We start from the raw sequence: 27,311 nt of genomic DNA on the forward strand, positions 1-27,311 counted from the left end.
TAAGGAAATTTAAAAGTACTTGGAAACCTTCCCATTTAAGGAAAGCCAAAGCCAGATAGTCTTGCTGGTGAAATCTATCAAATTTTAAAGAAGGAATAGTACCAATTCATTACAAATTCTTCAAGAAAACAAAAAAATAGGAAATATTTTCCAACTCATTCTATGAAGTCAATATTCCCTGACACCAAAACCAGACAGTCATGCTCTAACATGAATGCAGCATTAAAAGTATTATTAAGGATGCTAGATTAAAAGACTACATATTGTACAATTCCATGTACAGAAAAATGTGCCAAAAAATCAAAGGCAGCTCTATAGAGACAGAAAGAAGAGAAATGGTCTTAGAGTGGGAAGAAGAACTAACTGCAAACTGTCACAGGAATATTTCTGGGGTGATGAAATACAGTAAAGTCCCCTACATGTGAATGAGTTCTATTCAGAGAACAAAGTTAGCCTAGGTACCCAACTTACACAATCAGCCATATAGTACTATATTGTAATGGGTTTATCATAACATTCACACACATAATACAAAAAAAGCAAAAACAAAAAATAAAACATTTTTAATCTTACAATACACTACTTCAAAAAGTACACTAGTACAGTACAACAACTGGCATACAAGGGCTAGCATCAAGTGAACAGGCAAGCAGTCACTGATTAGAGAGATGGGGGTAGAAGATGTGAGAGCTGTAGGATCATTAGCAACAGGAGACAGGCCAAGCTGCAATCTCACCCTCATCTGACACTAATGGAATGCACGCTCACATTTGAAAGTTCTCAACTTGAAGGTTCCTATGTAGGAAATTAACTGTATTCTAAAACTGTATTATAGTTGTGTATCTCTTTAATATCACTGCTGCTACTGCTGCTACTGCTGCTGCTGCTAAGTCGCTTCAGTTGTGTCCGACTCTGTGCGACCCCATAGACGGCAGCCCACCAGGCTCCCCTGTCCCTGGGATTTTCCAGGCAAGAGTACTGGAGTGGGTTGCCATTTCCTTCTCCAATGCATGAAAGTGAAAAGTGAAAGTGAAGTCACTCAGTCATGTCCGACTCTTCACAACCCCATGGACTGCAGCCTACCAGGCTCCTCCATCCATGGGATTTTCCAGGCAAGAGAACTGGAGTGGGTTGCCATTGCCTTCTCCGTTTACTATCACTAAAAATAATTAAATTATAAATTTAATACAGGTGGATTTTATTGTATGAAATTATACTTCAATAATCCTGTTCCAGAAAAAAACTGATTCGTTGAATAAATCAACAATTTCTTGCTAGATCTAATAAAATAAAAGAGAATTAAAGAGAATACTGGAAATTTTAAAAGAAATATTACTCTAACACATGCATGCATTAAAAGAATTTTGAGGGAATACTACAAACATCTTTATGCCAACATATATGATAACTTGGATGAAATGCTCAAATTTCTTGAAAATGACAACTTAGAAAAAAGAACATCTAATAGCATACATCTATTTATATAAATTTAGTTGACCAAAAACCTACATGCAAACAAAATTAGAGCACCAGATTGGTTTTCATAGTGAACTCTATAAACATTTTTGGAAGAAACATCACCACCTTCTTACAAACTCTTTCAAATATAGGGGAGGAGACCCCACTTTCAAATAATACCAACTGAGCTGACAAAACTGATCCAGGCATTACTGGCAAGACTGTTACCAGTATTACCCTGATACCACAGACAAAGACATCTAAAGGGAAAGAAAACTGTGGACCAATACTCCCCATAAATGCAGACATAAAAAATTCTTAATAAAAGTATTAGCAAATTAAATATACACATATCACAACTATGTAGAATGATGTAGAATATATCACAGTAACATAAAGCTAATTTAACATTTGAAAATTTAACATTAGCAATATAATATACTGTAATAAAGAAAAATCATATTCAACATAGTGAAAAGCATCTGAAAAACTTCAATATCCCTTCATAAATTTTCTAAAATTACTATACACAAAAAATAAGATGAACTTTCCTCTTATTGAAGGTATCCATGAAAATTCTATGACGGATATAATATATAATGTTCAAAGATTAAATGATTTTCCCTTTCGGTAGAGAATAAGGCATTGCAACATAGCAAGACAAAGGAAAAAAAGGCAGAATGGAAGAAGCAGAACTGTCTCCACATGTATGTGGCATGAATACCCCCCCCAAAAAAAACAATAAAAGCAACTACTAAAAATAATAAGTAGAATGAGCCAGAGCACAAGACATAAAAAGTTCACATTTGGCGTAAGTACAAGGAAAAATGAAATTTCAAGTAACTATTTCCTTGAAATATTTCAAGCCAAAGAAATAGAGGATAATTTATTTCAATGAAAAGAAATAAATTTATCTTATTTATCAATTTATTTATTTATAAAATAATTATCAAATAAATTTATATCAATGCAAAGAAATAAATCTATTTATTTGTAAATTTACCTATTTATCAAATGAATTTATTTATTTATCAGTAAATTGGAATAAATTTATTTCAATTCAAAGAAATAGAGGAAAACAATACAATGGGAAATACTAGAGATCTCTTCAAGAAAATTAGAGATACCAAGGGAATATTTCATGCAAAGATGGGCACAATAAAGGACAGAAATGGTATGGACCTAACAGTAGCAGAAGATATTAAGAAGAGGTAGCAAGAATACACAGAAGAACTATACAAAAAAGATCTTCATCACCCAGATAACCACAACAGTGTTATCACTCACCTAGAGCCAGACATCCTGGAATGTGAAGTTGAGTGAGCCTTAGGGAAGCATCACTATCAAGAAAGCTAGTGGAGGTGGTGGAATTCCAGGTGAGCTATTTCAAATCCTAAAAGATGATACTGTGAAAGTGTTGCATTCAATATGCCAGCAAATTTTGAAAACTCAGCAGTGGCCACAGGACTGGAAAAGGTCAGTTTATATCCCAATCCCAAAGAAAGGCAATGCCAAAGAATGTTCAAACTACCATAAATGCACTCATCTCACATGCTAGTAAAGTAATGCTCAAAATTCTCCAAGCCAGGCTTCAACGATACGTGAACCGTGAACTTCCAGATGTTCAAGCTGGTTTTACAAAAGGCAGAGGAACCAGGGATCAAATTGCCAACATCCACTGGATCACAGAAAAAGCAAGAGAGTTCCAGAAAAACATCTATTTCTGCTTTATTGACTATGCCAAAGCCTTTGACTGTGTGGACCACAACAAGCTGTGGAAAATTCTTCAGGAGATGGGAATACAAGACCATCTTACCTCCCTTCTGCGAAATCTGTATGCAGGTCAAAAAGCAACAGCTAGAACTGGACATGGAGCAATGGACTGGTTCCAAATAGGAAAAGGAGTACAAGGCTGTATACTGTCACCCTGCTTATTTAATTTCTACACAGAGTTCATCATGCAAAATGCTGGGCTGGATGAAGCTCAAGCTGGAATCAAGATTACCAGGGCAAATATTAATAACCTCAGATATGCAGATGACACCACCATCATGACAGAAAGTGAAAAGGAACCAAAGAGCCTCTTGATGAAAGTGAAAGAGGAGAGAGAAAAAGTTGGCTTAAAACTCAACATTCAAAAAAAGAAGATCATGGCATCTGGTCTCATCACTTCATGGCAAACAGATGGAGAAACAATGAAAACAGTGACAGACTTTATTTTCTTGGGCTCTAAATTCACTGCAGACAATGACTACAGCCATGAAATTAAAAGACGCTTGCTTCTTGGAAGCAAAGCTATGACCAACTAGACAGCATATTAGAAAACAGAGACATTACTTTGCCCACGAAGGTCCATCTAGTCAAAGCTATGGTTTTTCCAGTAATCATGTACACATGTGAGAGCTGGACCATAAAGAAGGCTGAGCATCAAAGAATTGGTATTTTTGAACTGTGGTATTGGAGAAGACTCTTGAGAGTCCCTTGGACTGCAAGGAGACCAAACCAGTCAATTCTAATGGAAAGTCACTGGAAGGACTGAATAGTCATTGGAATATTCATTGGAAGGACTGACGCTGAAGTTTCAACACTTTGACTGCCTGATGCGAAGAGTCAACTCACTGGAAAAGATCCTGTTGCTGGGAAAGACTGAAGGCAGGAGAATAAGGAGATGACAGAGGACAAAATGGTTGGATGGCATCACTGACTCAATGGACATGCGTTTAAGCAAGTTCTGAGAGATGGTGAAGGACAGGGAAACCTGGCGTGCTTCAGTCCACAGGGGTGCAAAAAGTCAGACACAACTGAGCAACTGAATAACAAATCAAGATTTTGATTTGTTACTGAGTTACTGGAATTGAATAGAGAGAATAGAAGTAACATACAATCAAGTAAGTTTAAATAAAGGCACCATACATACACAAGCAACCCAATGGAGGAAAGAAAGTATTTTCAACAAATAGTACTGGAAAAACTGGATGGTCATATGAAAAAAACTCGACCCCATATGTACTTTACATCATACATAAAAATTAATCCAAGATGGATCAAGAATCTACCTATAAAATAAAAAACCATAAAGCTTACAAATATAAGAATATTTTTTGACTTTAGGAAATTTAAAGGTTGATTACAGCTTCCCTGGTAGCTCAGATGGTAAAGTGTCTGCCTACAATGCCGGAGACCTGGGTTTGATCCCTCGGTCAGGAAGATCCCCTTAAGAAGGAAAGGGCAACCCACTCCAGTACCCTTGCCTGGAAATCCCATGGACCAAGGACTGTAGGCTACAGTCCATGGGGTCAAAAAGAGTCGACACGACTGAGCAACTTCACTTCACTTCTATACTGACAGAAAATAGAAGGGAAATAACCTTAAAAGAAAAAAAGCCTTAATCAAATACATGAGCCTTAATCAAAATCAAAACACTGGATCATCAAAACATACCATTAAGAAAACGAAAAAGTAGAGAATTCTCTGGCAGTCCAGAGAATTTGGACCTTGCCAATGGTTGGGCCTTGCCAGTGGCCCAGGTTCAATTCCTGGTCAAGGAACTAAGATGTGTCAAGGCCATCCCGCAAAACACATGGCCCAAAATAAAAACTTTTTTTTAAAGAAAATGAAAAAGTAAGCTACAGACTGGGAGACATTATTTGTAAAACAGATTATCTGACAAAAAACTTGTATGCAACATTTTAATTCTCAAGGAAATACAAATTAAGATCACAATGAAATATCATTAAACACCCACCAAGAGAGCTAAAATTCAAAATGTTGACAGCATTAAGTAATGACAAAAAGTGGAGTAATCAAAACTCTCATACTGCTGGGGTGAGTATAAAGCTGTGCAGCTGCCACAGAAAAAAATGATCTGTATTTTCTTCTAAAATTTAAATACATATACTATAAACAAAAAGTTTCACCCATATTCTGAACTAAGACTTTAAAACATGTGTTTACATCATCAGTAGAAAAGATGGAAAGCCCAGATATAAACCCACACACCTATGGTCAATTAATCTACAACAAAAGAAGCAAGAATATACAATGGAGAAAACAGTCTCTTCAATAAGTGGCGCTGGGAAAATTGAACAACTACAAGTAAAAGAATGTAGACCATTCTCTAACACCACACACAAAAACAAACTCAAAATGGATTAAAGATCTAAATATAAGACCAGATACTATAAAACTCAGAGGAGAACATAGAACACTCTTTGACATAAATCACAGCACCTACCTCCTAGAGCAATGAAAATAAAAACAAAAATAAACAAATGGGACCTCATTAAATTTAAAACTTTTGCACAGCAAGTGAAAGTGGCTCAGTTGTGTCTGACCTTTTGCAACCCCATGGACTATACAGTCCATGGAATTCTCTGGGCCAGAATTCTCTAGGCCAGAATACCAGAGTGGGTAGCCTTTCCCTTCTCCAGGAAATCTTCCCAACACAGGGATCAAACCCAGGTCTCCCACATTGCAGGTGGATTCTTTACCAGATGAGCCACAAAGGAAGTCCTTTGCACAGCAAATGAAACCATAAACAAAATGAAAAGACAACCCATAAAATAGGAGATAGTATTCGCTAATGAAGTGACCAAACAAGGAATTAAATCTCCAAAATAAACAAATAGCCCATGCAGCTCAATATCAATAAAACAACCCAATCAAAAAATAGGCATAAGATCTAACTAGACGTTTCTCCAAAGAAAACATACAGATGGCCAAGAGGCACATGAATGGCCAGTCAGAATGGTCATCATCAAAAAGTCTAAGAATAATAAATACTGGAGAGGGTGTGGAGAAAAGGGAACCCTGTCACAGTATTAGTTGGAAAGTGAACTGGTCAAAGCTATGGTTTTTCCAGTAGTCATGTACAGATGTGAGAGCTGGACTGTAAGAAGGCTGAACACTGAAGAATTGATGCTTTTAAATTGTGGTGCTGGAGAACACTCTTGAGAGTCCCTTGGACTGCAAGGAGATGAAACCAGTCAATCCTAGAGAAAATTAACCCTGAATATTCATTGGAAGGACTGATGCTGAAGCTGAAACTCAATACTTTGGCCACTGAATGCAAAGCACTGACTCATTAGAAAAGACCCTGATGCTCGGAAAGATTGAAGGCAAAAGGAGAAGGGGGCAGCAGAAGCTGAGATGGTTAGGTAGCATCACCGACTCAGTGGACACTGATTGAGCAAGCTGAGCCTGGCGTGCTGCAATCTGTGGGTTCACAGAGAGTCAAACACGACTTAGTGACTGAACAACAATAACAAATTGCTACAACCACTGTGGAGAATAATATGAAAGTTCCTTAAAAAACTAAAACTAGAACTATCAGAAGATCCAGCAATGTTGTTTCTGGGCATATATCCAGAAAATACTATAATTTGAAGAGATACCTGCACCCTGTGTTCACTGCAGCACTATTTACAATAGGTATGTTATGGAAGCAACCTTAATGCCCGTCAACAGAGGAATGGATAAAGAAGATGTGATATATTTACACAATGGAATATTAACCATACAAATGAGTGAAATAATGCCATTTGCAACATGTATGCATGCATGCTCTCTAGTCATTCAGTTGCGTTAGACTCTGTGACCCTATGGACTACAGCCACTAGGATTCTCCCATGGACAGAGTATATAGTCTCCCATGGAATACTGGAGTGGGTTGCCCTTTCCTACTTCAAGGGATCTTCCCAACTCAGGGGTTGAACCCACATCTCCTGCACAGACAGGTAGATTCTTTACCACTAAGCCACATTAGAAGCCAAAGTAAGCCAGACAGAGAAAGACAAATACCATATGATGTCATTCATACATGGACTCTAAAAAAAAAAAAAAAGATACAAGCAAACATTTACAAAACAGAAAGAGATTCACAGATTTTGAAAACAAACTTATGGTTACCCAAGGGGAAGGGAGGGGTATAAATTAGGAGCTTGCGATTAACATATACACATTACTACTTCATATATGGATATATATATATATAAAATAGATAATCAACAAGGACCTACTATATAGCACAGGGAACTCCACTCAGTATTCTGTAATAACTTATAAGGGATAAGAAACTGAGAAAGATATATGTATATCTCTGGATATATATATATACACATATATATTTGGATATAGATATACATATACTTGAATAACTTACCTGTATACCTGAAACTAACACAGCACTGTAAGTGAATTATACTCTAAAACAGTCAAATTTTTAAAAGTAAAAAAATTAATAAAACATGTTTTTACAAAAAAACTTATATAAGAAAGTTCATAGAAGCTTTAATAATAGTCAAAAACTGCAAAAAGCTCAGGTAGTTGTCAACAACAGAACCACAAAACTGGTATATTCAAATGAACAGAATACTATATAGCAATAAAAGCTAATTCCTGATATACAAAATAACATGAATGAATCTCAAAATATTATGCTGCTACTTCAGCATATGACCATTTTACTATAAAAGGACTAGACAGACCATTCCCCACATTAATTAAGCAACTAAAACACTAAAAAAATTATAAGAATCAATGGTTTTCAGAAATTAGAAATTGAGTATCAGTCAGTACAGGATTCTGATCCCCAAGGAAAAGGAAATGAAGAGATACCTGTATTTCTCTGTGTACTACATAGAGGCAATTTCCAGGCCATGATGTGTGGAAGGGGAACTCAAACAAAGCTTGGGAGTCAAGGAAACTGAGAGCATACTTTAGGGCTGTCGAGGTAGCTGTAATTTAAAGGTTAGATTACCAGAGAAGAAAATGCTGCACACAGAGAGAAAACTCTAAAGCAGGGATTGCAAACATTTTCTGTAAAGGGTAGATAAATTTTCTAAGTTATGCAGGCTACTTGATTCTGCCATTAAAACATGAAAGCAGACAAAGACAACACAGAAATGAATGAGTATGGCTATGTTCCAATGAAACGTAGTTACACTACCAGGTGGCAGGTGGAACTTAGCCTGTGAGCTGTCTATCTGCCCACCTCTGCTCTGGATCTACAGAAGGATGTCCTTAACTTTTGCCTGGGTGATGTGCACATGAGTGTGAATTACTCAAGCTGAAGCTAGAATACTTTGGCCACCTGATGCGAAGAGTCAACTCACTGGAAAAGACTCCAATGCTAGGAAAGGTTGAGGGCAGAACGAGACGGGGACAACACAGGATGAGATGGTTGGATGGCATCACTGACTCAATGGACATGATTTGGAGCAAAATCCGGGAGATAGTGAGGGACAGGGAAGCCGGGCGTGCTGCAGTCCATGGGGTCACAAAGAGCTGGATACAACTTAGCAACTGAACTACAACAAATAAAATAACTGGAAAGAAATAGCTCAAAAAATTCCCCAAACTCATAGGACCAGAACAGTTTGAATAAACTGTTTCAATAAACAAGGGAAAAAATAAACTTGTTTCAATAAACAAGGGAAAAAAGCCTCTCAATACATGCGACATCACATACAGAGCCTTCAAAACAGTGTAACTTCAAAGTAGAGCTAAATTAGCCTAATATTTAAATCTCTTCTTAGACCCTAGTGGGCTTCCCTGGTGGCTCAGACGGTAAAGCGTCTGCCTGCAATGCGGGAGACCTTGGTTTGATTCCTGGGTCGGGAAGATCCCCTGGAGAAGGAAATGGCAATCCACTCCAGCACTCTTGCCTGGTAAATCCCATGGATGGAGGAGCCTGATAGGCTACAGTCCATGGGGTCGCAAATAGTCAGACACGCCTGAGTGACTTCACTTTCACTTTCACTTTATAGACCCTGCTGCTAAGTCGCTTCAGTGGTGCCTGACGCTGTGTGACCCCATAGATGGCAGCCCACTAGGCTCCCCCATCCCTGGGATTCTCCAGGCGAGAACACACAATGCTTAAAAGAAATCCATGCAAGGATCTAACAGATTGCCGGTAACTTAACTACAACCCCAAAGTCTGAAAATATTTAACAAAATGTCATAAATCACCAGGTATTCAAAAACAAGGCAGAAATATATAAACCCACACCAGGAGGGGAAAAACTGTCAATAGAAGCAGATAGAGAAATGACAGGATGGAATTTTCAGACAAGGACATTAAAACTAATTTCTTAAGAACTGAATAAATTAAGGCTTACAGAAGTTAAGAGATCTGCCCAAGGTCATACAGTTAATATGTATGTAGTTATGACCAACCTAGATAGCATATTCAAAAGCAGAGACATTACTTTGCCGACTAAGGTCCATCTAGTCAAGGCTATGGTTTTTCCTGTGGTCATGTATGGATGTGAGAGTTGGAATGTGAAGAAGGCTGAGAGCCAAAGAATTGATGCTTTTGAACTGTGGTGTTGGAGAAGACTCTTGAGAGTCCCTTGGACTGCAAGGAGATCCAACCAGTCCATTCTGAAGGAGATCAACCCTGGGATTTCTTTGGAGGGAATGATGCTGAAGCTGAAACTCCAGTACTTTGGCTACCTCATGCGAAGAGTTGACTCATTGGAAAAGACTCTGATGCTGGGAGGGATTGGGGGCAGTAGAAGAAGGGGACGACCGAGGATGGGATGGATGGATGGCATCACGGACTCGATGGACATGAGTCTGGGTGAACTCCGGGAGATGGTGATGGACAGGGAGGCCTGGCGTGCTGCAATTCATGGGGTCGCAAAGAGTCGGACACGACTGAGTGACTGAACTGAACTGAGAGAAGTCATAATTCACAAGGCCCTTATAATAATATCAAAACAAACCTTTTAAAATAATTCTAAAATATTCAATAAAATTAATTCAATAAAAAATATTTTAATAAAATTCAAATTTATAATTTTAATTATAGTGGCTATTCATTTTATAAAAAATATTTAATTAGGTCACTTTAAGGTACTCATTACAGTATTATCTTAAGTTATAAGAATCTACATTTCCTTTAAAATGATGATATTAACCAAACTTTTATTTTACATATAACTCTTCACAGATTTCTATAATTAAAATTAGAACATACTACAATTTTATTGAAATAACACAAAATACCTGGAGACATTTAAACGCTAAAAGAAAGTAATCACCTCGTATCTAATTATAAGACATAATCATTTATCTATGAGTTTCATAAATGTGTAAGAATTGCTAAGACTATTTTTAATGTTAATTTGGCTTACATTTCAAAACACATTTGTAGACAAAATCATTAACTCTAATATTACTTGCATTTTCACATGACTTCTTTGGTTTCTACACTCTGAGTCGCCAGAAAAGTGGAAATTATTTGTTAAGAATAGATTTAGTTCTATTTGGTCATTTTATTTTTTGTTTTTCAAGCAAACTGGTAATGTGCTTAAGCTATCCAGCACAATTACAGCCAGAACATAACTACTCAGTAAAATTTTTATTTTATTTCAGATACAACTGGATATCAATTTTCTATAAATAAATGTTAACAGTGAGTTCAATCTTTAAATGAGTTCGAATAATAAGCAATCCTTGATGAAAACAACTAAATTCTATTTGTTGAAATCAGAAAAGTAAATTTATATCACAAATGAGCTCCCTTCTGGCTTACTCACAAATAATATAAAATAAAAATTTTAAACATCAAGGTTAAAATACTCAAACTGCTTTTACCTCTGACAACAAATGACATGCTCCCCTATATTGCCCCCACTAATTAACAACAAAGGAACAAAAGCTATACTTAAAAACAATTCTTAGGTTGTCCTTATGACTCAGTTTATTTCCCGTTTGTACACAAAAGTGTAGCAAAGTACAGAACACCATCACGTCTAAAGAAGTGCCAGATTCCCAGCCTTAGATTCTGGTTTCTAATTTTACAACATGATAGAGGTGTCTTTCTTTGCTTTCAAAAGACTAAGACTTAGTACTTAAATCTGTAGATATGCTGTATGGATATTTAATGATACAAGCTGGTAATAAATGGGAAGGAAAAACTATTACTTTGAGATCTCTTCACTGCCTCAAACTGGAATGATGTAATAATGGTAACCACATCTACTCTTTGGGGGAAAATACAGTTAGAATTATTTGTAAAATAAAAAAGAAACAGAGGTACTAAAATTATATTGTTGGAATTTGAACCAATTAGCTTAAAATAACTTGCCTAGAGAATCCCAGGGACGGGGGAGCCTGGTGGGCTGCCATCTATGGGGGTCGCACAGAGTCTGACACGACTGAAGCGACTTAGCAGCAGCAGCAAAAACTAGCAAACGGCTGAGAAACAAAGTTACAAATCCTACTTTAGGAGTGCAAAGAACTATCTCTACAGACAAGACAAAATAAATACAAATTAAAGTTTCTCCTATTCATATATAAAACAGTGACTAAGTGGAACTCTCTTAGATATTCAAGTTACAAATTATATAGAAATAATTCTTCTAATACTCTACCCCAACATTTTCCAGTCACTGAGAGTTTAAATTCTAGGAAATAAAATTCAAAAAATCCAACCACTCTGTGAACACTCCTAACCAAAACATATTCAATCTCAACTCTACATATTTCAATACATAATAATTAAATCCTCATTTCATACTAATTATTTTATGCCAATTTTTAACGCTTCATATTTCTCTAGGTTTACTAAATAAATAAATCCTGTCTTCTCAGTCACACAGCAAAGGCTTTATTTCCAAAAACTTTAATTACATTTATATGTCTTCCTTGGACCCTCTCCAAGTTCAGCAAATCTGACTTCGTTTGTTGTCTTGTGTTTGACTTTTCTTTAAGTACAGCAGCTCAGGAAAAGAAAAGGTCATTGCTCCGGCTCCTGTCCCTTAGGTTACCCTCCATACAATCAGTCCGCTACAAGAAGCAAGAGTTGAAATCCTAGCTATCCTCAAATGAGGAAGAATTTATGTTTTGTATTTTCAGCATTTTCATTAATTAAATAAGGTAGAACAGAAAGAGAATGAGTTTCAGTGCCATCTTTTACAGGTGATCTAACCTCTCTGAGACTCAGTTTGCAGATCTGCAAAAATAGAAATATCATCTATCTCATGGAGATATAAAAACAAAAACATGCTACCTTTTATTAAAAGAAAACTCACAGGTCATAAAGTCTTAAGCAATGTTGGGATCCTTGCCAATGTCTGTTCAATGAAATCAACTCCTGGGATATAGGCGCTCAATAAATATTACTTTCACCCTGCATTTTAGGAATGATTCTACCAAAAAGTGCAAACTCTTAACTTCATAAACACTTAGATCTTCATCTATATTATGTATCAATCTCCACATTCAGTAATATAATCAATCCACATAAAAATTTCATTTAAAATTTTCACCATGCCCTTGAACCAAATGCCAAATTTGCTAAATAATAAGCAGTAATAATAAGTATTCCATCACATACTTAAGTTATTTTAATCTCAAAAAGCATTAAAGTAACCTCCCTCCCACCATACAAAAAAAACAACCAATTTCAGATGGATAATACAAAATTAAACAATAGAGTTCAAAACAAACCCTTAAGAGTGGAAAAACAATACAAAGTGACAAAAGTTATTTAAAACACATGACTAACAGATCCACAACATAAAAAGAACTTAGACATATGAGCAAAAGACGTGTATTTCACATAATAGGAGAGTCAATGCTCAATCTCATTAGTGATCAGTGAAATAAAGTATAGATTAAAATCACAAAGCATAAATACTCACCAGAATGGTTACAGTAGAAAAAACAGAAAGGCACAAGTGTTGGTAGAAGTACGATTGGTAAAAGCCACTTTGGAAAATGTTTTGGCAGTATCTCCTAAAATTAACATACATAATCACCATGACCAAGTAATTCTACTCTTCGGTGAACAGCCACCAAGAAATGTCTGTACATGTGCACTGGGAAATATATATAAAAATGTTAGCATAATGTATAATACTGAAACTCAAAACAACCTAAACATCCTTCAACAGTAGAATGGATATAGTATAGTCCTCCTATGAAACATCGCCCAGCAACGAAAAGTGGAAAAAAAAAAAACTATATCTATATACAAGAACATGGATGAATCCCACAAATATAAGATGGACAAGCAAAACATTAATCAGGTTAAGGCATACATGCTTAGATGTTAAAGTTATTTAAAAGAGCTAGATAGGGACTGCCATAGAAGACAAGAGTGCCTATTTTGGGGAAAAGGAGTGGGGTGCAGGCTAGATGTAAGAAGTCATAAGGAGGACTCCGAGAGCATTGAGAATACTTTTTTTTCTTTTAGCCATGTGATGGTTACACAGATATTCACTTTGTAATAATTCACTAAGCTATATGGTTTGGTTCTGTGCACTTCTGTATATTTGCATTACATTTCACCAAACAAAAGGTTGTAAAAAAGAGACGAAGCGAAGAAGAAAGAAAATAAATAACAAGGTCACAACACTATCTGGAAAGATATCTAATATATTAAGCTAAATACTAAGGTCAAATGCAATGTAAGCACACAAAAAGGTGCTCAACAACATTAGTCATCAGGGAAATGCCAATTAAAAACCATGAGATACCACTATACACCTGTTTAGAATGCCTAAAATACTAAAATTCTTAATGCTGAGGATGCACAGCAACTGGATACTCAATGTCGATAGGAATGCACACTGGTACAGGCACTTTAAAAACAGTTTGGAAATTTTTTACAAAGCCAAATATATCTTTCTCATATATAAATCATCAATCTCCTTCTTAGTAGTATTTACCCACAACAAATTAAAACTTACCTACACAACTGTAAGCAAATACTTACAGCAGCCTGGTTGATAATCATAACTAAGGAAACAACTCACATGAAAGAATTTTGAGGAGTGATGGAACTGCTCTACATTATGATTTTATGATCGCTATACTGTTCTGCGTCTGGCAAGATCCTATACATCACAAAGAATGACCTTTGTTGTATGTAAATTGAAAAAATAAATTGCAAAAAACTGTAGAACAAAATACTATGGTCAAAGCAATGCCACAGATTTCCAGGATATCAATATGCCAAATTTATCATAAAATTCCCCAAAATTCAAGAATCCTAAAAATATATATTACTTAATTATACAATGTAAAGATATTATAATTCACTTAGACATTTAAATTATAATAACAAAAAGCATTACTTGTAAAATGACTGTTGCACTTGGTTTAGTATTTTATATACATATTTTAATCATCCAAATAATCATAGTGAAGTCGCTCAGTCATGTCTGACTCTTTTCGACCCCATGGACTGTAGCCTACCAACCTCCTCAGTCAATGGAATTTTCCAGGCAAGAGTACTGGAGTGGGTTGCCATTTCCTTCTCCAGGTGATCTTCTAAACCCAGGTATCGAACCCGGATCTCCTACACTGCAGGCAGATGCTTTATCCTCTGAGCCACCAGGGAAGCCCTCCCTACATTATGTAAAGATATGCTCAAACTTCCTACATTTGTAAGCTTAAAATAGATCATGAATATTTTCTATTTTTCAGGTGCCCACATAACCACAATTATACAAAGCAAAGTTAAAATATACAACTTCTGTCCTCAAGGTGTTTATAAATCTAATTAGCTGGCAAACATATGACAAACAAAGTAGGCAATTTTAAAACTCAAAAACAATAGCTGAGTAGTAGAAACATGGTTAGTGTGAATAGCTTATACTAACAAAATAATTCTAATTGCTTCCTCCCATCCCTTGTATCATCACTGTCATTCATTTCACTTATATATAAAGACATGTGTGTGAATAAGTATACATGTGTATATACACATATACACACATAAGCAAACATAGTCAAACAGTGTTACTATTATTTTAAACTGTTATCTGTTAGAGTAACTAAGCACAAGAAAAATAAAAGTTTTATTTTATCTTCATTCTTTTCTTCTGCAATGCTTTTTCTTCTGGATTTCTCATCTATAGCATCTTCCTAGCCTCTAAAGAACCTTTTTTAACATTTCTTGCGAAAATGATCCACTGGCAAAAAATTCTCTATTTTTCTCTGATGATCTTTATTTCTCCTTTACTTTTAAAGTATAATTTTACACAGTACATTATTCTAGGCTGTTGGCTTTTTTCTCTCAATACCTTAAATATTTCATTCCACCCTCTTGTTTACATGATTTCTGAGGAAAAGCCAGATATATCTTTGCTTCTCTATAGGAGGAGCTTCCTCAGGAGTTTTTTTTCCTTTATCTTCAATTTTCTATAATTTGAAAATCATATCCCTAGGTATAAGGATTTTTTTTTTTTTTTTTTTTTTTTGCCATTTATCCTACTTGATGTTCTCTGAGCTCTCTGGGTCTTTGGTTTGGTATCTGATGTTGATTTAGGAAAATTCTCAGTTGTTATAGTTTCAAATATGTCTTTGGTTCCTTTCTCTCTTCTCTGGTATTGCCAGAATGCTTGTGTTGTACCTTTTGTCGTCATCCCACAGTCCTTGCAATATTCTGTTCTGGGCTTTTATTCCCCCTGGGCTTTTTCTCTTTGGTTTCCAGTTTTCAAGAATTCTACTGATATATCCTCTTGCTCAAAGACTCTTTCCTCATGCATGTCCAATCTACTAAGAAGCCATCAAAAGCACTCTTCACTTCTGTTAGAGCTTCTTTTTTCTCTAGCATTTCTTTTCAGTTCTTTCTTAGAATTTCCATCTCTCTGCTTATATTGCCCACCTGTTCTTGCATGTTATCTACTTTATCCATTAGCACTCTTAGCATATTAATCACAGTTGTTTCAAATTCCCAGTCTGAAAATTCCAACTCCCCTGTCATATCTAATTCTCATGCTTGCTCTCTCTTCCAACTGTGTCTTCTGCCTTTTAGTGTATCTTGCAATTTTTTTTTTCACTCCGACTGAACGGAACTGATGGTATCAAGGATGATAGATCCTAGTCCTATAATAAGGTCTCAGTCTTTTAGAAAGCCTATGTTTCTGGACTGTGAACTTCACACACACTTCTCAATCTCCCTGCCATCAGGTGGGGCAGGATGGTTAGAGTGAACTGAAGTTGTATATTTCCCTTCTTCAACGTTTAAGACTGGAGCAGTTATAGTTGGGTATTTCCCTTCACCCACATCAGTTCAGTTCAGTTCAGTTCAGTTCAGTTCAGTCGCTCAGTCATGTCCGACTCTGCGACCCCATGAATTGCAGCACGCCAGGCCTCGTTGTCCATCACCATCTCCTTGATTTCACTCAAACTCACGTCCATCGAGTCGGTGATGCCATTCTGCTAGGCTCTGATAAAACTCAGTTAGACTCTGGTAAAACAGTTTATCCTAGAGGGCAAATCTTGTTAGGAAGAACAGAATGTCCTGGCACATCTTAAAATGGTTCCCCTCTTTTCCTTCATCTGTCCAAAGCATGAGGGGATTTTTCTGATATACACAGAGAGAGTCTGGTTGAGACACAACGGGTAAGACTCCCAAAAAGTGTAGGGCCTCTGATGATTAATTTCCCCTGGAGTTTTTAACTCTTACAGTTGCCCATACTGAGCCTTCAGTAATCTGTGAACCAATTCAGGTTTCCCTACACCAGCACTGGTTCCCAGCAAGGCTGCTGTTCCAGTGAGCTGTGATTCACTGTAGTCTCTATTAGTCTCTTCAATTTTAAGGGCAATGGCTTGCTTTGTGACCTCTCTGTACTAAAAAAAAAACTGTTCATTTTTCAGTCGGTTTTAAGTTTTATTTGTTGTCAGGTTGGAATGGCAATTTCCAAGCTTCTCACATGCCATACCAGAAACCAGAAGTCTGCATTTTAAGAAATGTTTTTCTACACCACAAGCTTAAAAACTTACACAGAATAATAAAAGATATGCAAATTCAATATCATATAGAACAAAACTGTGTTGCATACTCTGTAAATTATTATTTTTCACTTTCTTCTTATACTGCATGTATTTTTATTTCTAGTCATGTAGCCTAGATCAGATACATCTTAAATAGTTGAATCTTCCAGTTTATCTATAAAAATCAATATAAAGTTATAAAGTATAATACTTGACATATATGTTCCTAATAAACAATAAAATACTGCTTACCATTTTGATGCCTGTGGAAAACGTCCCTGGTTTTACAGGTTTAGGTTTCTCAATTTGCATTTCCAATTGGGTAGATCTATCTTTATGCTGAGCCAAAAGTAGAGCAACAGGGAGATCAGAACTCTCCTGTAAGAGAAGTTAAAGAGCAGTGTGAAAGTTAAAAGGAAAAAACTAAAGAGCAACCAGACTTTTATTTTAAATTATGCCTTTCCATAAGCACTTGATGTCAACCTAAATATTCACTTTATGGAGAACACTTTATAAAAAACTTTAACATTCCATAATAAGAAAAGGCTGTTTTAGACTCATAAATCAAAATAACCTACAAAAATGGATTTTTATAAAATCCACATTAAAGACTATATAATAGGGTCTTATTTCATCTAGTGAAACCAACCATATATTTATTAAAATAAAAAAAATTAGAAGCTAATCACAAAGAGAGTAGTACAAAGTACTATAACCTAGATCAGATGTTTATCTAAGACACATTCTTTTACCCAGTGAATTCAGACTGGCTTGAAATTGTTTCCCATTAGATTTCACCTGAGGCCGTTTGGAAATGATCCTTGTTCTGTTTTCTGTACAATGGAATGATTGTTAAGTACAACCAAAAGTAACATTTATTTTCTCCTTTATTACTTACTTTTATAAATTAAGTCTAAATTTTTTAATTAGCAAAATAATAGTAAACATTTTTAATATCTTATATTGATACTAAAACAGGGCCACTATCTATACAAATCTGCATACACACATATTAATAACATCATCAAATAACTAACTCTTATACGTAAACTGTTATTTATCCTATTTAAAATGAAGTCTTCTTACACTTTTAAAGTGCTACACAGCTAAGGTCTAAACTAAATGTATCCAAGGCATTTTCCCTCCTGAGATGTCAGTTAAATAAGAAAACAGAAACACATGCAGAAGGAAACCAGGAAGGAAGGAGATCATACACAAAGAGACACACTGCTCTCTATATCAGTGAACAGAAAGAAAGGTACAAATACATTTCTATCTCCTATACCAAGGTGACCTATGAAAAAAAAGTCATCAAATGGTCTAACAGATTTTTAAAATAGTAACTACCCAGAGTTTAATCCTGAAAAAACTATGTTGTTAAACATTCTGTAATATAAAAATGAAGATATAGTACAACCTATTTTCTTTCCAAATCCAACAATTTAATATTTTGGGGCACAAATATGGCTAACAAATATATTTAAAAGACTTGTTTAAAGGTTATAGCACAGAAGAAATTCAAATAACAAGCCAATTATTTCAACAGCATCATCCTAAAATAAATCTGTTTTTCAAAACTTTGCAACAGAAGTGGTTTGCAAAAGCAGATGTTTTAAAGGTGAAAACTTTCAAAAGTAAATGGAAAAACATAAATTTTATTTATAATGCAGAACTTTATTAAACAGCAAAATTCTTGAGACTTGGTTTTAGCAATAATGAAGGAGAATGAATAAAATTCTAGAAGAATATACTTGAATACCTCTCATATATTCTACAACAAAGCATTAGTAATACATTAATCATAGTATTAGGACTTTCCTGGTGGCTTGGGAAGTATGGCATTACTGTGAATTCCTGCAGCTATTTGAGATTTCCATTAGGAATTTTGTAACAAAATGTCAACTTAAAGGACATTTTAAATGGGCAGTGGCCCAAAGTATCTTTTAAAATCTCTTACTATCTTTTCACATGTAAAAACTAACAGAAGAAAAATAAATTTTCTTGGCTAAAAAGCTAAATCATTGCTTCCTAATTAATACTCTAAGTGAATTCAAATTCCATACCTAGTACTTGCTCTAAAAAGTAAAAGTTCTTACATAAAAGCAAAACAATATGTGCACTTCAAAAAAAGATGCTAATCAATACTATGCCTGTTTTAATTCTGGTTTCACTTTACTATAAAAGAACCAGAATATTAAAATGTATTGGTAAAACAGCTGAAAGTTAATAAAAATAAGTATTCTAGAAATCTAAAACTAATTTTGATACAAAGGCAATAGAATTTACTTCAAATCTGCTATACTCTACTTTAGCAATCAAAACTTTGAAATCTGAAAATCTTATAAATGTTAAGAAAGAAATAAGTAGGAGTTTGCACATCAACAAAATCTATAGAGTAAAATAAATTATGGGAAACATACATGCTCTTAGGAATACAGAGAATGCAGATTCAGCCTCTCAAGTTATTGGGTTGGCCAAAAAGTTCGTTCGGGCTCTCCTGCAGTATCTTACGGAAAAACCCAAATGAACTTTTTGGCCAACCCAATATTTCATTCTTAGCTTTCCATTTTTACCCTGAAAGGTTCCCTAAGCTATTTAATAGCCTGAAGGTACAATGCTCAATATTTAAAGAAATTCTAATTAAGACTACCTGTAATACTTATTAAAAGCTTTATAATGACCATTTTGAAAGATTATTTTAACTGACTTTGAGCAAGCCATCTGGCAAACAATATTCTAATAAAAATGAGCTACTGCATTTGACAATATTAGCCCTAGCAAAATTTAAGACATAATCTGAAGAAAATTTTCTAACAGGAATATAAAAATATTTAATAAGTCAGGACCTGTTTAAAAATCTTTTTTTCAAATAGCTTTCAGAAAAAAAAAAAAAAAACCTGAATTTACAGTTAGGATTAAATAAATGAACTTTTTAGGCAACACTTTAAGTCATAAAGATTAAGACCATAACATTAAAATTCTGTCACATAGAGTATAATGTAATGCCAATACTTTTTTAAAAGGTTAAAAAGTGACTTTTAGCATAAGGACCAAAAACAGGAGAAGAAAAACTAATAAGGAGTACTTGTACTAGTTGTCTAAATTAGATCCAGAGAATCATTTTAAGATTTAAGCTACTAGATATATTTATAATGCAGTCTTTCTAAATAAAATTTAACATATGAACATACATAGAAAAAATACAATGCATTCTTTTACATACTTAATAAAATTCAGGAAAATAAAAAGAAAGTTAATGAATTCTTTCAATTAGTCAACAAGGATGAAATGGATGTTAACATTTTAACAAAAAATTTTTAATAAATATTAAAAAATTAAAGTAACAATCTTTAAAAATAAATTTGAAAATGAAAACCAGAAATTCAAATTGAATTCGTATTCAAACCAATCTGTTGTAATTAACTGTTCTAATGAATACAGTAAATTGTTAAAGATTATTTAACCACTATGTTACATAATCTAAGTAGTGAGGAAAGTATGCACAGTAATGACTTGCAGGTGAGGAAAACAGGAAGGGGAGGGCAGTTCTTAACAAAAACCAATATTAACTCCAGATTATACACAATGTACAACACTGGCAGTTGCAGCTCAAAAGCCAAAAGCAGCTCAATGAGGCACCAAAATTTCATGCTAAAAGACTAAAGATAAAAAGAATATACAAAAATAAGTGCTGTGCAAAACTAGCTAATCTCAAAATAAAAACTAAAAATTCTTAATAATAAATGGAACATTTTTAGAAAGTTAGAATGTGTATTTGTCTTAAATCTAAGTTCAGTATTTGGAATTAATGTATAGAGGAAAGCATTAATAATGTACAAAGGAAAGAAAATCATGTTCCTCTTTATATAAAATGATGAGAGAAAGAACATCTCAAAAAAAAAAAAAAACGTGTAACAAGAAGCTTTACGAATTCATTCTTTAAAGTTTTTAATGTCTCACAGGCGACATGTCCACAAAAAATGTAAAACACAATATGTATCATTTCAACTGTTAAAGCCACAACTTCCACTTAATAGTTTCAAAAAAATTAATGGAAGTTACTAACAACAACAAAAAAATCTTCCATGCTATACATTGCTATTTTCATTTTTTTGCCTTGGACTACACTGTGTGGTTTGTGGGATCTCAGTTCCTGATCAGGGACTGATCCGGGGCCATGACACTCAAAGTGCCGAATCCTAACCATTTAGACCATCAGGGAATTCCTTGTCCTCATTTTTAGAACCAAATTTATGCTCCACTCATACAAAGCAGATAGGGTTTATGATAAGCATTTACTGTCTAAGCTTCACTAAGGTCCTTACTTTCTCACCTACTTCTAATTTATTAGGTTGGTGCAAAAGTAATTGCAGTTTTACACTGTTGAATTTGTTGTCTAATACTGGAATACATCTTTAAATAAATTTAATTATGTTATCCATCATTTTAATGTGCATTTCTCACTTTATATTTTTTGTTAATCACATTACTTGCTGTTTATTTTATATTTATTTTAGTCTACAGAAATGACATTAGACAAAAAGAAAATTTGAGCAATTTTTTTTATTTTAGTTCAAAATGGGTTGTAAAGCAGCAGAGACAACTTGCAACATTGACAACGCTTTTGACCCAGGAACTGCTAACAAATGTACAGTGCAGTGGTAGTTCAAGAAGTTTTGCAGAGAGGAGAGACTTGAAGATGAGGAGTACAGTGGCCAGCTATCAGAAGTTAACAATAACCAAGAGCATCATCAAAGCTGATCCTCTTATAACTACATGAGACGTTGCCAAAGAACTCAATGTTGACTATACTATGGTTGTTCAGCATTTGAAGCAATTTAGAAAGGTGAAAAAGCTTGATTAGTGTCTCATAAGCTGACCAAAAATCAAAAAAATTGTCATTTTGACGTGTCATTTTCTCTTATTCTACACAACAGCAATGAACCATTTCTCCATTGGATTGTGATGTGAGAGGAAAAGTGGATTTTATCCAACAACCAGTGATGACCAGCTCAGCGGCTGGACCAAGAGGCAGCTACACAGCACTTCCCAAAGCCAAAACTTGCACCAAAAAAAGGTCATGGTCACTGGAGGTCTGCTGCCAGTATGACCCACTCACTACAGCTTTCTGAATCCTGGTGGAACCATTGCATCAGAGAAGTATGTTGAGCAAATCAATGATATGCACTAAAAACTGCAATGCCTGCAGCCGGCATTGGTCAACAGAATGAGTCCAGTTCTCCACCACAACGCCCCACTGCATGTCATACAACCAAAGTTTCAAAAGCTGAACGAATCGGGCTACAAAGTTTTGCCTCGTCCACCACATTCACCTCACCTCTCACCAACTGACTACAATTTCTTCAAACATCTTGACAATTTTTTGCAGGGAAAAACACTTCCACAACCAGCAGGAGGCAGAAAATGATTTCCAAGAGTTCATCAAATCCTGAAGCAGGGGTTTTTATGCTACAGGAATAAACAAACTTAATTCTCATTGGCAAAAATGTGTTGATTGTAATGGCTCGTATTTTGATTAATAAAGATGTGTTTGAGCCTAGTTAAAATGATTTAAAATTCATGGTCTGAAACCGTAAATACTTTTGTATCAAACTAATAAATAATCTTGCTTTCTCTTTTTATTCCTGGTTATATGGCTTAAATGCTTTTAGGGCAAAAGTACAGTAGAAAACTATACACATACACATTCACCTGGTCACAGAATAACAAACTGCATAGCAACTAGTAGACTGAAGAGTTAAGTATGTTAACAACACATGGAAATTAATTACGTAGCTAGAAAGGGGAAAGGAAGAATGTAAAAAGCCTTTACTGGAAAGGACAATTTCCATGTTGCGATTTCATCAGTATTACATTGGTTTATAAGCATCAAATAATATTCTCAAATCCATGAAATATTTCATAAACCTTGGTTGTAATCCCTGCTATTATCTAATAATGTTGACTACTTTGGGAACTAACAACTAGAAAACACCAATAACTTGCAAGACATTACCATTTCTTTCAAATGTATTTTCCCCATGCAAAAATATAAAATACAGTTCTCACAAAGTAACCAGTCACTAAAACTTCAGCATGAAGCCAAAATACTTGAAAATGAGCTAGTTATTAGAAAATTAGTATCAATCAGGAGAAAAGCACTCTGAAAACATGTTTTAGTCAGTAAGCTTAGAAACACATCAACACCCTATTAATAGTAAACTGGTTTATGTTAATTATAGTATTGCTCTGTTATCTGAAAATAAAATGGATATTAACAAACATTTAAAAAAATAAGTAAATAGGGGCTTCCTTGAAGGTTCAGTGATTAAGAATCTGCTTCCCATGCAAGGGAAAAGGGCTCAATCTCTGACATGCTGCAGAACAAGAAAGCCCATGTGCCACAATTACTGAAGCCTGCGAGCCTAGAGCCAGTGCTATGCAACGAGAAGCCACGGCGACGAGAAGCCCATGCACCACAATGAAGAGCAGCCTCCACTTGTCAGAACTAGAGAAAGCCCACATGCGGCAATCAACATGCAGTACAGCCAATACATAAATCAATATTTAAAATAAATAAATAAAGGGATAGAAGGTGAATACATGAGCACAAACTATAGAAATGCCAATTGAATACCATCACCCAGCATAAGAGGAAAGATAAACCCTGAAGACAAATGTTTTTATCACAAACAACATTAATACATACCAGTTCATCTAAAAAAGCCTGCTTATTCTTCCTTTTGAGAATCTGCTGCATTTGTTCTTCTTTTTGTATAAATAGTCTTCTTTGTTCATTTTCCTGTCGTTCTACTTCTAAAGCTTCTTCCAATTCCTCCTGTTCCCGAGTCTGAAACAGTAGCATTCACATATGACATGAAATAAATTTAGTAACCAAAAATAAGTCTATACCATACTCCATACTACCTTTTTTCGAAGCATAAATTGCACTAGTCACTAACTGTTTAATAATGCAGCAGCAGCTCCACTTTAAAAGAACTAATTTTCTTTCACGCAGACATGTTACCATTAAAGAGAATGACATCTAGCACTAAATGAAATCTAAACAAAGTACATGTATCCCAGCTGCAGAAATGTGGAAACTGCTTAAGAAGACTTTATTTAAGAAATTTAACAAAGAAAGCAAAACAAAAACCCAACAACAAAGAGGTCATCTCCATAAAGAACTGTTAATTAAACACTCCATATAAAAGACTGGTTCATTTAATAGAAACAATTTTCAAAATACATAAGATAATGAAAAGTTATCATAGTATTAACTTCTTTATCCCAAGTTAAAATAAGTCTTTCTGATGCTTGAGTTCCAAATAGTGTTCATTTAAGTTAAGTTATGAAAAACTGAAGTTATTTTCTAACACAAGGATATAAATTTCAAGGGTCTTCTCTGTGGACTAAAAAATTCAAACTCCAAAGCTAATATGTAGAGAGAATGAACTACAGTCCTACATTACTTCCCTTTTATGAAGTTCCTTAGAAATATCAAATACTTCCAGACTCTGAAATTTATTCCAACCCTAAGTCCTATTTAAAAGCAGTATTGTACCGTTCTTTAAGTCTTATGAATGAGAAATATAGTAATATCTGAATGGCTTTATTTTAAATCCTGACTGTTGCTCTTAATGCAATGCTGCTGCCAAGTCACTTCAGTCGTGTCTGACTCTGTGCGACCCCACAGACGGCAGCCCACCAGGATTCCTCCGTCCCTGGGATTCTCCAGGCAAGAACACTGGAGTGGGTTGCCATTTCCTTCTCCAATGCATGAAAGAGAAAAGTGAAAGTGAAGTCGCTCAGTCGTATCTGACTCTTAGCGACCCCATGGACCACAGCCTACCAGGCTCCTCCATCCATGGGATTTTCCAGGCAAGAGTACTGAAGTGGGGTGCCATTGCCATAGCTTTTTTAAATTCAACATAATACTGAGAATTTATGGCACCTTGAGGCAAATACAGAATAGAGGAAGACAGTATGTTTTGGAATCACTAACATGAAATAACAGAGACCTCACAAAAAAGTATATTTGTATGTAAATAATATTTACATATTATTAATCTCTGTTAAGATTATATCAATTCACAAATTAGATAAACTCCCAGAAATAAACAAGCTTCCCAAATGAAAACATATTTCCCTTATAACTCAAACTCAGTATATCCAAAATTAAGTTCAGCATTTGGTTTCCCAAAGCTGATCACCCTCCTGTATTCCTGATTTCTGCTAATTGCACACCCATCTTTCAGTCAACTCAAGTTGAAACCTCAAAGTCATCTTTATTACTCCTTCTCCCTCAACCCCATCCCCCTTAAATTAAGTCAGTTGCTAAGTTCTAGTAGCATTTCTCCCCTATAATTTTAAAAACTTCTATTACTGAGATTGCTATTCTAACTAAGGCACCCAGTGGAGAAGAAAATTCTAATTTGATCAAGAAAAACTACTAGGAATAAATGCACAAAGTTATGGGGTAAGATATGAAGGCTGGAAAAGTGAATTACCAGACTATAGGTCCATAAGCAGAAAAAGATGTCTCACAATAAAACAGTGTCATATCAGCAATAAGTAGAACAAGTGACAGTTTTACACAGAGTATGGTGGGAGACAAAATTAATAGAGTGGTTAATTCCCCGTGCTATGATGGAGGACAGGTAGAGTTAAAAAAGATTTCACAGAGTGTTACGGGTTGAATGTGTGCCCCCAAATACATGTTGAAGTTCTTAACCCATGGTAACCATAAATGTGACCTTATTTGGAAATAGGGTCTTTGCATATGTAATCAAGTTAAGATAGGTCATGCTGGAAACTTGGATACAGACACACAGGGAAGAAGGCCATGAGAAGTTAGAGGCAGAGATCAGAGTGGTGCCAAAGATGCTAAAAGAAACAAAGATTTCTCCCTAGAGCTTTCAGAGACACCATGATCCTGATGACACCTTGACTTCAGAATTCTAGCTTACAGAAGCCTGTTCCTGTAGGAGACAAATTTCATTGTTATAAATCACCCAGTTTGGGGTAATTTGTTTTAACAGCCCTAGGTAAGCTCAGCTCATGAAGGTTGAGCAGGTTTCAAACAGTAGGTATTTAACTCCACTGCAGAGTAAAAGAGCCATTTAGGCAGAGAAAACAAAGGTAAAAAGACACAAAGCAAGCTGGAATGCTTGGTATGACCAAGTCATTAAGTATGAAGTAGGGGAAAGCTCTTGATAAAGCTGGAGAGGCCAGCAGAAGGCAGATAATGGAGAATTGACCATACCATACTAAGGGGTGCATTTATGCCATACTAAGGCAACTGGTAGGGCAAAGAATTTAGAAAGCTGACTAGAAGCAGTGAAGAATAAAGATCACTGGGGTTCAAGATTGAAGACAGGAAGACTCAGAGAAATATTTCAACAACTCAAGTAAGAAATAATGAATACTATGTAAAGTAACGATAATATAATTAGAGGAGGAACTAGGTTTGAAAGACCTAAGGAAAGACTGCTGCTACTGCTAATTCACTTCAGTCATGTCTGACTCTGTGTGACCCCACAGACGGCAGCCCACCAGGCTCCGCCATCCCTGGGATTCTCCAGGCAGGAAGCCTGGAGTGGGTTGCCAGGAAAGACTACCAACAGTATATAATTCCCCAAATAAGATATATAGATGGCCAATAAACACGTGAAAAGATGCTCAACATCATTCATTATTGGAGAAATACAAACCAGAACTACAATGAGGTATCATCTCACACCAATCAGAATGAAAGTGAAAGTGTTAAGTCACTCAGTCGTGTCCAACTCTTTGTGACCCCATGAACTGTAGCCCACCAGGCTCCTCTGTCCATAGCATTCTCCAGGCAAGAATACTGGAGTGGGTAGCCATTTCCTTCTCCAGGGGATCTTCTGAAGCCAGAGACTGAACCCAAGTCTCCCACATTGCAGGCAGATTCTTTACTAACAGATTTACCAGGGAAGCCACACCAATCAGAATGGCCATCATCAAAAAACTACAAATAATAAATGCTGATGATGTGGGAAAAAGAGAACCCTACTGCACTGTTAGTGGAAATATAAACTGATACAGCCACTATGGAGAACAGTATGGAGATTCCTTAACAAACTAAGAAT

The 27,311-nt window shown here is 35.4% G+C and overlaps 1 protein-coding gene across 2 annotated transcripts in view; it reads right to left on the bottom strand.

Moving 5' to 3' along the window:
* The window catches only part of MNAT1 (MNAT1 component of CDK activating kinase), a 226,251-nt gene that overhangs the window by 114,871 nt on the left and 84,069 nt on the right, over positions 1 to 27,311 (bottom strand). Inside the window, exons 5-7 of one of the 2 annotated variants that reach the window (XR_005718673.1) lie at positions 23,903 to 24,043; positions 17,446 to 17,571; positions 13,110 to 13,203 (exon numbers count right to left, since the gene is read on the bottom strand). Coding sequence is in view for 1 of the 2 variants with exons in the window: in XM_040226320.1 (XP_040082254.1) it covers positions 17,446 to 17,571; positions 23,903 to 24,043 (267 nt within the window). In the remaining variant the exon portion in view is untranslated. The remainder of the gene's footprint in view (positions 1 to 13,109; positions 13,204 to 17,445; positions 17,572 to 23,902; positions 24,044 to 27,311) is intronic. The other variant, XM_040226320.1, reaches the window with a different exon arrangement.

Source organism: Oryx dammah, unplaced genomic scaffold (genome assembly GCF_014754425.2).
Source record: "Oryx dammah isolate SB20612 unplaced genomic scaffold, SCBI_Odam_1.1 HiC_scaffold_26, whole genome shotgun sequence".
Taxonomy (NCBI): Eukaryota; Metazoa; Chordata; class Mammalia; order Artiodactyla; family Bovidae; genus Oryx; species Oryx dammah.